This window comes from Asterias amurensis, chromosome 9 (genome assembly GCF_032118995.1).
Source record: "Asterias amurensis chromosome 9, ASM3211899v1".
Taxonomy (NCBI): Eukaryota; Metazoa; Echinodermata; class Asteroidea; order Forcipulatida; family Asteriidae; genus Asterias; species Asterias amurensis.
The window spans coordinates 22,183,524-22,197,751 of record NC_092656.1 but is presented as its reverse complement, the minus strand read 5'-3'; the positions used below and the strand labels follow the sequence as shown (position 1 = coordinate 22,197,751).

At 37.5% G+C, this 14,228-nt stretch overlaps 3 protein-coding genes across 5 annotated transcripts in view; all 3 read right to left on the bottom strand.

Annotated features, from left to right (window-relative positions):
- The window catches only part of LOC139942239 (nonsense-mediated mRNA decay factor SMG5-like), a 46,256-nt gene extending 44,926 nt beyond the window's left edge, over positions 1–1,330 (bottom strand). Inside the window, exons 1-2 of the mRNA XM_071939026.1 lie at positions 1,169–1,330; positions 475–573 (exon numbers count right to left, since the gene is read on the bottom strand). Coding sequence (XP_071795127.1) covers positions 475–573; positions 1,169–1,242 — 173 coding nt within the window. The 5' untranslated portion in view covers positions 1,243–1,330. The remainder of the gene's footprint in view (positions 1–474; positions 574–1,168) is intronic.
- Positions 1,331–1,761: 431 nt separating this feature from the next.
- LOC139941602 (sugar transporter SWEET1-like) lies at positions 1,762–7,746 on the bottom strand. The gene is made up of 6 exons (XM_071938176.1): positions 7,610–7,746; positions 6,876–6,953; positions 6,262–6,385; positions 5,443–5,604; positions 4,829–4,948; positions 1,762–4,038 (listed from the first exon to the last, which is right to left on the bottom strand). The coding sequence occupies exons 1-6, from the start codon at positions 7,675–7,677 to the stop codon at positions 3,946–3,948; spliced, it is 645 nt and encodes a 214-aa protein (XP_071794277.1). The 5' UTR covers positions 7,678–7,746; the 3' UTR covers positions 1,762–3,945.
- Positions 7,747–8,162: 416 nt separating this feature from the next.
- LOC139942155 (probable UDP-sugar transporter protein SLC35A4) lies at positions 8,163–14,042 on the bottom strand. Of its 3 annotated transcripts, XM_071938888.1 has the most exons (8): positions 13,928–14,002; positions 13,739–13,794; positions 12,550–12,655; positions 12,044–12,238; positions 11,315–11,430; positions 10,679–10,835; positions 9,972–10,118; positions 8,165–9,250 (listed from the first exon to the last, which is right to left on the bottom strand). In XM_071938888.1, the coding sequence occupies exons 1-8, from the start codon at positions 13,952–13,954 to the stop codon at positions 9,053–9,055; spliced, it is 1,002 nt and encodes a 333-aa protein (XP_071794989.1). In that variant the 5' UTR covers positions 13,955–14,002; the 3' UTR covers positions 8,165–9,052. The 3 variants fall into 3 exon arrangements, with proteins under 3 accessions (XP_071794990.1, XP_071794991.1, XP_071794989.1); XM_071938889.1 differs by lacking the exon at positions 13,739–13,794 and having other exon boundaries at positions 8,163–9,250; positions 12,550–12,605; positions 13,943–14,042; XM_071938890.1 differs by lacking the exon at positions 13,928–14,002 and having other exon boundaries at positions 8,163–9,250; positions 12,550–12,605; positions 13,739–13,757.
- Positions 14,043–14,228: the final 186 nt, after the last annotated feature.

Below are 14,228 nucleotides of genomic sequence, written 5' to 3'. Positions count from 1 at the left end.
TATTGGTAATCAATACTCAAAATAGTTATTAGCAGAAAAACTTACCTGGTAATGAGCAAAGGAGAGCTGTTTATGTAGTATAAGACATTGTAAGATATCGCTCCCTTTGAAGTAGCGTAGTTTTTTAGAAAGAGGTAATTTTTCACTCAAATATTATTTGAAGCTGATAAAAGACTTCTGACATAAAGCAATTTTAAGAATCTGAAAGCGTACATGTTTTTACAACAAAAGGGTGGTTTTTCTTTCATTATTCTTTTTTTTTCAACTTTGATGACCATTTGAGTCAAAATTTTCACAGATATGATATTTTATGCATATGTTGGGATGTATACAAGTGAAAACACTGGTATTTGACAATTACGAAAGGTGTTTTTAGTACCTTCAGTGCAAAGATGGATGATATTGAATGGTCAGATGGCAGGATGATTAACAAAATCTGACAAACAATAATGTTGATACAACTAAGCTACCTACTTCATGCGGAGTTCAATAGCATCCCATTCAAAGACACTGCGGTAAGGTTGCCTGTGTCTCAAGATGTTGTCTAACTTGGCAATGATATCCTGGGCACCCCTGCAAAAAAAAATAATCAAAAGAGTTTTTAGGGCCTACTTTCAAGGTTTATTGCAGAGATAATTATTTGGAGGTCAGCAAATGTTATTCAACAGTCCTCTAACTAACTCAAACCTAATCAGCTTATGTCTATATGAGAAACGGATAACTTTCCTTATGGCGCCACCACTTTTTCAAAAAGGGACATTGAGATGAGTATCTAGGGACTGTTTACATCGCGCACAGAGAGGTAAAAGATTTGCCACGATTTCAGGGACACCTCGAAAACAGGACCTCCTACGAATACGATACAATAGGCTATTATTTCATATCGAATGAAAAAGTGGTGGCGCCATACGGAAACTTTTCCATCTACTCATCAAACTTTCAGCTTTGGGCCTACGATCAAAACGCTTTTGTTTACTATTGTTGTTTACGTTTTCTAAACACCGTAAGAACCCAGAAGAACTCCCCCTGCTGCATCCATGAGCGCGACATCACACTTTCCCTGTCAATCCCCCTCAGCTCCATGGTCAATCATTTTGCGTAGTGTTATTGCTTTTGGACAAACCAAAATCAAAAAGAAACGGGGCAATTTTTGTCATCATGCACTTACCGATAAATCCGTTTAATTTGCTGTAGTTTTTCAACTTCTGGCTTCACTGTTACTTTGACTTCTTCTTGCTCCATTGTAATTTATTGAAACATGTATTCGTGACAATTTATGAACACTTTTTGTAACTAATTAATTGTCCAACACATGACAATATGCAGTCAGTGTGCACAGATAAAATAGAGACAGATGTCGGTTTCAAATGAGGGCGCTGCATGCTTGAGTTTAAACTTGTGCAAGTCCTTCTACTATTGATACTGTAAAAATTCTCTGTATCAACTTTCAAAGCGAACTTTAGTCTCCCAAAGCTTTATTATAACAATTATGGATATTAAAAAGGGAAACAGAAGTCAATCAACTCGTACCATGACATGGGGACGAGTTGACCTGGATACGAGTTGACCCGGGGACGATTAAAGGTACAGCTCCAAATTCCACTATTTAAAACATATTATATGGTGCAGTGATATTATGAACTTCCTAGTAGGTACCATGTGACATAATCAGATTGAACAACTCACAAAACACTCAGTAACCTAGTGCTTATCATTCTTTAAAAAATAATGAACTTTTATTGTGACAAATTCAATTAACATTATTACATTTTATTATTATTATTAGAAAATATATTAACCATTAATTTTACAAATTGGTATCAGGCATAACCTTTATTATACACTGCTTGCATAACATTAAAAACAACCAAGGAATACATATCAAATGTTGAAAGCTGATTGAAAAGGTGTTAGCATTTTAAATAAAAACAATTAGTATACATACTTATTAGTGTAGACTAAACCCTGAATTTCATAAAAAAGATTATTATTTAATAATCAGCTAAGCAAACTATTTGCAGTGAGTCATTTGTTCAGTAAAAATAGATCTTTTGTTTAAAATTGTGTACAAAACAATAAGAGTTATACAAGATATTTATTATTATTAATGAGGCTATTGGCAGCAATTTAAACCTACTGCTTGTGATGGTGCATGATATTTGAGGCAGTATTAATAATGCACAGGTTGTCTGCTCAGAACTGTAAGGTCACTAATGGCAATTTCATATTTGTAATGATCAAAAGGTCATTAAATGAAAAATGCATATCAATTTGAAGAAAACAAATTGATCCGAATCAACAAATGTACGTTCTGCATAGAAAATTTATGAATCTTTTTGCAAAACAGTTACTTTGAAGACCACTTTTGTTCAATACACCCCAACTACCAGGAGCTCCAAAATATGCAAAAGGAATTTATCAAACCCTTACAACTTGCACTAATGACCTTATAGTTCTGGGCAGTTGAGGTATTGTATTGAAAAGGGGACAAAGACATAAATAACTTTGAGTACTATAATGGTGCACAAATATTACTGTATATAATGTATGCTAGTTACATTGCAGCTATCTCAGACAGCCCGATAACCAATTTAAGACAGAGTATCTAATGAGTCAAACATTAAATTTACTTTCAACTTTAATTCAAAGTTAATGACTAGTTCATCAAGTCCAATTGCATAAATGAAACTTAAAAGCAGTGCATATATTATTTGGCATTATCCCTAGCTTTGCTTAATTTTGTTTTTATAAAATTAAATATAATACTTCATTTGTAAATCTTTCACTCCAACTAAAAAACCCACTGTAATTCTAAAATAGAGAATTAAAGTGTACCAACTTGGAAATCAGAAATGAAAAATTGACTATTCAGTTATTTCATTCCTCGATCACACACAGTGCTGGATAAATAACAACAAAACATCAGAATTGAAACATGATCGACTAATAATCACTTAAAGATAGACTTTAACTCTAATGACTGGGTTGGCCTGGGTTCAAATCCTGTTTAAGTGACACTTGTGCATATTTTTAAAAAGACATCTGACCCTGATTGCTCCTCTTAACCCAGGAGTGAGTGAACACCTGTGATGAGGGTTTATTGCACAAGGTGTATCCTAGCAAGGGAGCCATGACTCCTGCAGGAAGGAAATAACTGGCCAGTAAGAGAAGTAAATGTCCATGTGCATATTGTTGTTTAGCAGAAATATTTTAAGCAACATTTTCTTCTTCTTAAGCAACTCTATAAAATTGGGCCCAGGTATGAGTTTTGACAAATGGCTTTACACCGTTCCCCTCTTTTTCTAAACCTGAAACCTCCTAGATGTTCCCACAATTCAATTTGAAATCAAAAGAGTTGAAAAACTCTGTGAATCACCATAAAATAATGTAAAACTATAGGTTTTGGACCGAATGAGGACTGTTTCGATCTCCCTTTTGTGACTGCTTCACTTCTTTCAAATCAATTTAAAGGCTCAAGGTGACTTTGAGAAGGTCCGGCAATCAGGGGGAAAAAACCTGAGAAATCAAACACCGATATACCGATAATGACCAGGGCCCAGTTTCATAAAGCCTGTATTTTGCTAAACACAGAATAGTATTGCTTAGCAGAATCAGGCTACCAGCCCATTACATGAAGTTTGCATTGTTGCGACCGGTGCCCAACTCGATTTTTGCTTAGCAAAGAAATTTGTCGAGCAGTATTTTCTGCTTAATAGCTTTATGAAATTGGGCCCTACAGATGGCGATGAGGAAGTTGGTGGAAATCTCAGTTATAAACATGGGAGGGAAAAACCCAGAGTGGGGTATGGAAAACCCAGACTGGGGTAAAAAAACACGCAATCAGCAAATAAGACTGAAAGAAAACCCAATCCACATGAAAAGGCTCCAGTCCAAGGTGGTATAAGCTGTGAGGGTGTAAACCCGCAACCGCCAAGAATCGTCCACTTATTCAGCTTTAACCCTCTTTGCCTTTGATGGATAGAACCACAGCATGTAGTACTGAACCAGCCCCGAGAAGACTCCAGACAAACTTGGCAGCTGCATATGGAAAGAAATAATCCAGGTTTGTTAAAAGTAAAACTGTCTTGGTTGTTTAAAATCAATTAGCCATTTGCGTGTTAGATTTCAATATTGTCTGGTACAATGACGTGCTTGGTCACAAGTTACGACTTCAATTTGTATTCCTCAGACTATTTAGACAAAAATTCAAGGCTTATCTGCTTTTGATCGTGTAAAATTTTACCTTAACTTTTGACATAAAAGCCAGGCTTACCCATCCCCTTGAAATTTTATCAAACTTCCCCCATCATTTTAAAAATGCAATGCAATGTGTCTCACACCAGACAAAAATCCATGGAAATCCTAAAGAATATTTAGTGGGCATTATCACCCAAGCAAACTCTTGGGAAATATACACATTCTGGTAACTAGTTACCTCTGCTTGTGTGAAAGTAAAGATAGTCATAGTCATACTGAATATTTTTTTCCTCAAGAAAATTGCATCAAGTGCGAAATGACCACATTGTTAGGCAGTAGTGTTACAAAGCTGCCAATATTTGAATCCAACATTCTGAGAGATTTTTGTACCACAAGAAGGGAGATATTTAAAATTACATCCAATATAATAGGGGATAACAATTCCATAAAGGGAGGTTTTCAAATTTGTTCATCAGAAAATGGAAAGATTGGTTTATTTTCAGGGAACTTTCTGCAGAGTCAGGGAGGGTTGGCATCTCTGGTGGTAAAAATCCCCAGGAATTTCCTGGGGTTCTATCTGGTGAAACTAGTGTGAAAAGGGCTGTGGAGGGTGCAATGCAACTGAACTCACAGTAAGCACAAGGTCATCGACTGCTATACCGTACAGCACCCATAAACAGGACGTAACAAAAATTGCAGTGGCGATGGAAAATGACAGGCCCTCGCTTGACTGCCTCTTAAGCATGTCGCCCTGTTGGATACAGACAACATCACAAAACAAAAAGCATGCAAGCAAACATAAGAAAGCAACAACAAAAATAATACTACAAAATAATTGCTAAACTTCAAAACAAAATTTCATGCCAAGACAGGAAGGTTGTCGTATAAGAGGACAGCCAAACAAAGAAACACAAAGAAAAAATGAGATCAGACTTCAGAATGTACTTGTTAGGCCTCTACAAGCAGAACCTCTTTAATTATAACAGTGCTATTTATTACAAAAGCTGACTGTAATGGGATTAAAAGCAAAATATTAATTGTTTTTTTCTTCAGGCCTGAAAGTACACAGAGGCCATGAATGCTGTTGCCCCTGGTCATGGCCTTGGTCCCCCTTCAAAGGTTTCCCACATCCTTCAAGATGTTTCGATGAATATGCCCTGTGCAACATGAAAATGGGCTTGCCCTCTCAAAGAAAAAAAAAATTCAGGCCTTTTTATGTGTCACATCCATTGTATAGAGACTTACCACACTAGCTATGGGAGCAAGATTCATGCCAGTTATAAGGACACCGACAACGAGGCCGAGTTGTGCCTCAACGGAAGATGGCTCACGGACGAACCCTGTCAGATAAAAGTAGAAACTGAAAATGGCGCCACCTGAAATCATCAGCTGGCGGGAGGTTTTCCCCTACAATCACAAGGGTGAAAAAGAACAAAGATTACTACCAAAATAATGAAACATTTCTGGGTCTGGATTCTCATTGCTCTTATTAGAGCCAAACGAAAAGAGAAAAGACAATTAAGAAATTTAAGTTTTAGATGTGGGAGGAAACCCCAGGGAATTTTCCCAGGGAAAACCCACGCACACAGTGCCCCTGTAGGGATTCAAACGGGGGTCCCAGAGGTGGAAGCGAGGCAAGACACCACTACACTTAACTGACTGCTGTATCATCAACTTAGGCATAATCCCACCACCTACCTAGGCCTACCATATGAACGTGGCGTGTTGTGGCTGCGAGCAGTCTAGTTCACTTGACCCAATCTCTGGTGTTGTCAGCAGCAGAGTGTGGGTTCGAATCCCAATCATGACACTTGTGCCCTTGAGCAAGGCACTTATAACCATAATTGCTTCATGATAGTTAAGGAAGGTAGTACATTCTGCTCTACCAGCTCCTAGTGGTGGATGATACCCATGCCTATATCCTTACGGACTCTGAAGGGGTAACTCTATTTCAGCCCCAGGAGTAGATGGCAATGGCAAGTTCAAGTGTTGCCATCACCTTTTCTATCATATTTTCTAGCTATGCAAGAATTAGACCGGTAAAAAAACCAAAATAAAACGTACCACTTCACTACTAAAAAAGAGAAAGAGCGAGACGTAGATAGTACTCATGGTGATTCCAACACCGCTTACAGTCAGCAGAACGCTATCAGCCCTCATCATTGCATAGCATATGCCACCTGTATTACTGAGAATAAGAGTAAAAAGAAAACCTCAATATCACAAGAACCGCTAAAGCCAAAATTATCGCTCACAAGTAAAAGTCAAATCCCAAACCTGCCATGGCTCCTGTTGCCCCTGGTCTTGGCTTCAGTGCCCCTTTCAAAAGTTTTCCATTGACTCTTAGTTTTTTTTAATGGAAGTGCCCTTTGCAAAATAAAAATGACCTCCCCTTTTCAAGGTTGAAATTCCAGCCCTGAGAACAATCATTCTTTACTACGATTACAAATGATATTTCATTAAATTTGGCAGTTCTTCATAATTTGTTAGAAAAGAGGGCGAGGCAATTTTCATTTTGCAAAAGGGCAAATCTTAAAGTTTATGGGAAACTTTAGTTAGACGCTCACCAAGTTTCGTTTTTACGTGAAACAAAATTTGGAACATAGAAAAAGGAACATATAATATGTTGAAATATCGTTTTCAAGGGGTTTAAATTCAGACAAAACAAATAATTTTACCTTACAAAGCCTGCCAAAAAAGGTAAAAAAGGCACAGAATGGGTACTTCCTTTACGGATGATGTCCATGAAGACGGGCCTGTATTACGAAATTTAAAACGAAGGAACAAAGCATTTTAAACATAGTATTTTGTATTCTGAATACAGTCAAGAGGTTGTTGTGAAAACTAAAGGAAACTTTTCGTATCTTAGCTGCCACCGCTTTTTCACAAATTTTTAAAAAAAGGAATAAATAATATTCTATTTCACATTTTATTTCGAAATGAAAATGGCAGAATACAGAAACTTTTCCTCCTCAACTCAACCTGATTTTGGTAGAATGCCATATGAATGTTGCTTTTCTAGGGCAGAAATTGGTGGTGAGGTCGTAAAAAAATTCGGCTCTTCCTTGCATCAGCATTGCATGCTCATTACAAATGTTGACATTTATCATTATCAAATTAAATTTATTTCAAATTAAATTGCAACTCTTCTTTAAATAAGTAGGGGACCATAATCTCAGTTTACCCACCGGCCCAAACCAGAAGTTGCAGAACTAGAACCTCAGCTCCGAAACCCCAACCCAATGTTATCTTTCTTTTAACAGTCATTGAAAACCTCCATGTTGAAACTGGGAGCTTAATTTTATAAACAATAATTATTTGAGAAAATAAAATCAGACCTTTTATAATTTATTATATTTTAAAAATAAAAGTTTACAAAAAACAAGCCTCATTTCAATTGTTTTAAACTTACATTCCTCCAAAGTTGCTGGCTATTGTTACACAAATAGTAACTCTGGACAAAAGCAACACCCAATCCATTTTTTGTTTTTTGATTTTGTTGGCGAACTGGAGCTGCAGATGGTCAACAAGTTTTTACGCACGCACACGTGGAATCGGATGGATGTACATGCACGGTACATTTACATGTACTTCGCATGCTGTGTGGATGAGCGTGTGTCAAAGGGAACATGAGAATCCCGGGCTTGTAACACTTGGTGGCGCTGTCCTCGGAAAGAAACATAGGTTATGCTCCAAATATTGTCTAACCCCCCCCCCCCCCCCCAACACAACTAGCTACTTTTATTTTGCCCTTCAACATTGGAGAGAAATTCCAAGTTCTTACAATTTAATTAGCCTTTCGGAAATGAACTTCCAGTTAGAAAAAAAATTCCTCCCCACGAGCATAAATATTGTTGTGTTTATAAACCAGAAGTTCTTGTGTTGATGTGCTCGGAACTATCTTCAAAAAAAGGGTTGAGTTTTACAAAAATAACATACATCTGGCCAGCACAGAAATTTCCTTATGGAAGGCTTGTTTATTAAAAAGAAAATCAATAAATAATATTTTAACATTACATTAATAGTACATAATTTGGTAGACAAAACTATCAATAACAAAGTCTTTTTAAGAACTTTAAGTGCAGGAGGTAAATGAGTTGGGATTGTTTTTTTAGTTTTAATATACACCAGTCTTCTTTTTTCCAGTTTTTCTAAATCTTCAAGGATCTATGCCTTTTCATGGTGTAATTCTTTCTAACACTAATAAATGAACCCTTTGAATTTGTTTACAATTTTATCTTCCTGCCAAAAACCGTCTACAAGACATGGTTTTAACCAAAACCATAACTCTTTAATAAAAAAAACATAATTTAAACATCTTTGGGGGAAGATAAGCAGAAAATGTGTTTGCTACATTAGACAAACAACACAAAAACTGTAAACACTTTATAAAAATGAGCACTGTTTTCCTTTTTAGCTTTGTTTTAAAACAAAACAACGTTTTTTTTCTGGTATTTTGTGCACTCTGATGTGCTTTGAATTTTGTGAAACCAGAGTAACGAACGAGTGTTTGGTAAAAGTTTATGGGGTCAGGTCCAATAAATGGAAATAATCCTCCAAAACAAAGGGTCTAAACTTATTGATGGCTGCCAGTCGTTATTTTTAACCCCGAATAGCAATATACTGGACCAATTAGTAAACTTTGAATGCATAATATAACTTGACTGCAGTTATTTTTCCCGGACTTATAAAAAAAGATTTTATTTTAACTAAAAAATGCCGGATGGTGCAGTAACTGCATTCGAGTCCATAATTCTACACGAGCTTGAAGGCCCAAAAGGACCGCTATGATAAAATAGATGAAGGGTTTTACACATAATTTAAAGTACATGTAACTCCTATGGGTCAATGACCATTAGCTCTTTTGGTTATAATACAAATACAAGGCAAGGAGCACCAGAACAAAAGCCAGCCAGAAATCTATGCCTGGTTGCAACGAGAAAACAAGCTTGGAGAGGACCGTGTTGACCACCATAGCGCAGGAGATGACGAAAAGACGCAGAATGTTACTGCCATGTTTCATTATGACAGACATGATCAGGCCAATCACTGCCTGAAAATAGAGAAAACAATAAAAAACTTCTTTTTTATCATGCCATATATTATTTTGCTTACAAGTATTGTTTATTAATTTTGGTTTTTACCCATACACCGATGTGTGCTAGTACTGTATACTCAGTACTTCCCGAGTCCTGTGAAAAAATATCACAGGCATGTTACTCGGGTGGGATTCGAACCCACGACCCTTGCAATTCTAGAGCAGTGTCTTACCAACTAGACTACCGAGGTTGCCCGGCAGCTAGAGGCAGTTCGAATCCTATGTTTTGGCAGCGGGTACCGCAACGATATAATAGATGTTAAATTTGCATCGGGGATAAAGAATATTAATTTTGGTTTTTACCCATACACCGATGTGTGCTAGTACTGTATACTCAGTACTTCCCGAGTCCTGTGAAAAAATATCACAGGCATGTTACTCGGGTGGGATTCGAACCCACGACCCTTGCAATTCTAGAGCAGTGTCTTACCAACTAGACTACCGAGGTTGCCCGGCAGCTAGAGGCAGTTCGAATCCTATGTTTTGGCAGCGGGTACCGTATTGTATTGTTTGTTTGTACCGCCTGTATCAATGCACTGGTTTTTTTTTCATAATGCAAGAACTCGGGAAAGTCACAAGTAGAAAGTTCTTAAGCCACATCAGTGTAAGGGTAAAAGCGAACTATATTGAGGACATACAGGATGAAAAAGTGATGGGCAAACTCTGCCAGGCCTACCTGGGAGATGATAATAACGAAAGTCCAAGTTGAATAGCCATCGAAAAACCTCACGTCACTGGAGCCCCATGTTGAATAGTAAAACGCCACTAGGTTAAACGTAACACCATACAGATACAAGTGCAGATTTTGAAGATGCAGTGAGGACTGAAAGAAAAGTCGAAGGTAAATAAGGTAAATATTGTATAGTGAAATAAAAAATAAATATAAATAGCAATGGCTAGGGGACGATCGAAAAGTTCCAACAATTTCAGGGTCGTAAAAAGAGTATGACGGGGAGGGAGGGGTTGGAGACTACAAACCAGGCCTGAAATTACACTGAATTATCAAAACAACAATTTTCTTCAAAGGGAATCCCTTCTGAACAAATTTTATACTATCAACAGCTGCAGTGCTTCTTACCAAATTTTAATGGTAATATTTTATTTAACGATACAAATCTGACCACTCATTTCTGGCTCATAGTCCGAGCACAGTTTTGTTAACAATCTTATGACGAGAATTTATGTTTGGGAGGGAGTGTCTTTTATCACTCTCTAGTGTCTGCAGGTGTCAGATACATTTCAAAATAAAGAGCAACAGATATTTTTACAGTTTTTGTTCATTGCTCACAAGCATTTTTATGGCTTGAACCTTTCGATAACGCTCAAATGAATGATTGTAGACTTTTACAATGGTTTGAAAAAACATATAATCCACAAACATACCTGTGAATGCCATTTGAGTATAAACTCAGTCGTGATGCCTGCCGCTCCCGATACCACACAGTACACCGCCATTAGCAGGATACCGGTAAAGGTAACAAAGACCTCCCTTGTGTTATGGGAACCAGTAGAAGATTGTTGAACTTCTGCACCACTGTAGCTGGAGATACAAAACAGAACATTTATGAGCGTAAGGCGCATTTCAAAAGGACCTGTGCCTGTCCAATTTCAATGTAAATTTAAACAATGCACCTGACGGGTGATATTATCAGATCAATAGGTTTTTCCTTTATTTCTAGAAAATCATTCCACAAGGTTCAGACATAATATTTGACCCTTGGAAAATAGTGGGAACTTTTTATTGAGTACAAGCAAGGGCTGACCTAAATGTGGAGTAGGCTTTGATAGGCATTTCAAGTCATTTCATACGTGTACAAACTTTCATGAGGAAAAAAACTTAAGAAATCACAAGTATCTTCATTCAACAGGTTAAGGAAAGTTCAATTCTATATAAATCTGTCTTTCTTTGCACAAATTTTGCTTTGTTCAACCCAAAATTATTAAAAGTTTACCCAATCAGTTTCCTTTATTTTATTTTTTTACTTGATATTTCTTTTTAGCAATTGTAGCCAAACTCACCACATTCCTGCAAACACTAATAAACTAACTGCAAACCACTGTCTCCAAGCAAACTTCTTCTTGAATATTAACCGATAAAAAACTGCCGTAGTGACGATCTTCATGTTACCGAGGACCTGTAATTAAGCAGCAGAATGCAAAGAGGGATTAGTGAAACATTTAAAAGCGCTGTCATTTTGGACATTAAACCCAGAGTAGAACATCCCAGGATTGAGTTAGGAGGACATAATCAATGATCTTATGAGCCCAGGAAGGGGTGGAACCGAAAGTAGATTGTGTGTTCCCCACATACCCCATTCCAAAGAAAATTAAATTAGGATGCATCATTCAAAATAGCGTTCAAAGTATCAACATTGCAGCCATAGGTCAGAGGAAGACCTATTATCCGCTGAGAGCAGGCTTGGAATTACATGAAGGCCACAGCCTTCATTGCCCTTGTATTTGGCCTTAGTGCCCCCTCAAAAGTTTCAGAGACTTTCCAATGGATGTGCCCTTTGTAAAATTAGAATGGCCTTGTGCACTTGAAGATGGAATTCTAGGCCTGTGAGAGTTGTAAGTAATTGTCTTACCTCAGGGCCTACATGTAAATAAGGAATCTACTACAGTCCTTTTCCTTTCCTGCCCAGGCCTGATACTTCAAGGAGGCAACAATGACGATTGCCTCTATGCCCCCTTGGTGCCCTTGCCCTTTAAAAAACAAAGCATATATAGGTCTGCTGCCTGCCATACCTGAGAACTTGCAGGGTCCATATGATCGGGGACATGGACGATGATGTTGTTGTTGATTCCATACAGCACAGCTGGCATTGCATAGAGGAGACTGTTAACCCAAGTCCAACTTTGATGATCCTTGCTCCGTTGATTCACCATTGGTGAAGGAGGCTGGTGAGTAGCTCCAAAGTACATCATCAACGACAGGACTAACTTTTTTTCATAAGAATAAAGAATAGTTTTAACCGATAGACACATGTTTAGTAAACACTTGGCTAAACATGGCGAATTAGACTTGCCCATGAAATCGATGCTAAATTTAAGCATACATACTGCACATTTAATTGGTTGGCAAACAAACGCCATTGAGTTTCCATATAATGCTAGACATGCATTGATGAAAGTATTATTTGCCTCTAGTTTGGTAATAATTCAACAATTTCTTACTCAAGTAAACTAAAAAAAAACAAAAATTATGGTTTTGGCCGCATGCCCTAAAAAAAAGTCTCAAGAGTCTAATTTACCTTTACTGCTTCAATCATGACCACAACTGAGGTTGACTGGAATGGAATCTTGCCATCTACCTTACACAGGTTCAATAAAATCGAGTGTGAGCCATAAATTAACACCCTGTAAATTGTAAGAAAAAAAAACAGAGTGTCACTGTCAGGTAAATAGAATGCCTGAAGTATCTACTAGATTTGTGGACAAATAATGTTGCGAGAGTTGGCCCTCGTGAGACTACTGCATGCTCTGACAACTATGGTCTCATCAATTCACGAGCAGTCTGGGGGCTACTCCTAGAACTATGAGGTTTGTTCTGCTATCGGACAATAGCGGAACGAACCTCATACATGTAGTTCTAGCAGTATCTGAGAGCCAGCAGTCTCACGCACTTTGAACTATACAACAACTTTTCGAAATCATCGCAAAACAACATTTTGAGGTTTCAATCAGCTGCTCAGTCTGTACAATGTAGTTCCTTTGCTTTTCGCATGAGATGGCGAGAGGGAGAGTTTCATTTTTGGAATTTTGGGAGTTTTCCTTTTTAATCACAATTAACACAGTAACACTTTCTTCCTGCAGGTACAAAAACACCAATTCCACAACTCAAATCAAAGGCAAGACTATAGCCTATTGTATAGGGCCATATAGGCTATATGGCAAAAAAAACATATTTAAAAAAAGGAAATATTAAATATATTTATCTTAATTATAACTACTTCTAGAAACTATAAGGCTCCCAGCTCTCGGGGGAGCCTTGTTTCTAGAAGTAAATTATAACTATACGTATTATTTATATATAAAAAAAACCAAATATATTTTAAACTTAAAGTCCAACAGCAACACCAACATTAATATACACGTAAAGTTAAACAATTAAAAACATCAAATTCAGATAAATCCCTTTAAAAAATAGGTGGCCGGATGCAGAAATTTCATGCTTGTTGATATATTATTATTACTCAGCTTGAGTGGCCTAGCTCTGAATCCTTGAGCTTGGTCAGCCACGCCCACACCACACCACCACACATTCCCACATTCACACACTGGTACCTTGGTCCTGGACGGTACTGTTGTTGAGTGCATACTTTCAACCATTACCATGCTTCAACTCACTGTACTGAACACTGTGCTCCTCGACTTCTTTTTATTTTAAAAAACAAGACAACATAAAAATTTATTTCAGTTTCAACATTACAAATCACTTACCCAACAACAAGCAGAGCTATCCATGTAATCTTCTCTTTTGCTTTCATCACCAACTGTAGACCCAGTAACTGGGGCGCTGTACTCCTTTTCAACAATTTTTGACTTTATCTGTCGTACTAGTACGACAGATAAAGTCAAAAATTGTTGAAAAGGAGTACAGCGCCCCAGTTACTGGGTCTACACCAACTGAGGTTTTTCCCTCACCCTCACACCCATGGCGTTCTCACAAAAACGTCTCACGATGTTCTCACAAAAACGTCTCACGATTACTTTTTTTACAAGTTTTCAAATGGGGGCCTACAATTTGTGTTGAACCTCGTGTGCAGTATAGTCTTTATGGTGATCGGACCCACGTACATTTTGCGCAGCAACTTTGAAGAACAAACATCAACCCGGATGCAAAGGTTGAAGGGGAATATCAAGTATGAAACCTGGACGACTGATTAGTTGTGTACGGTCATAGATAAAGCAAACTGACCGGACATGACGA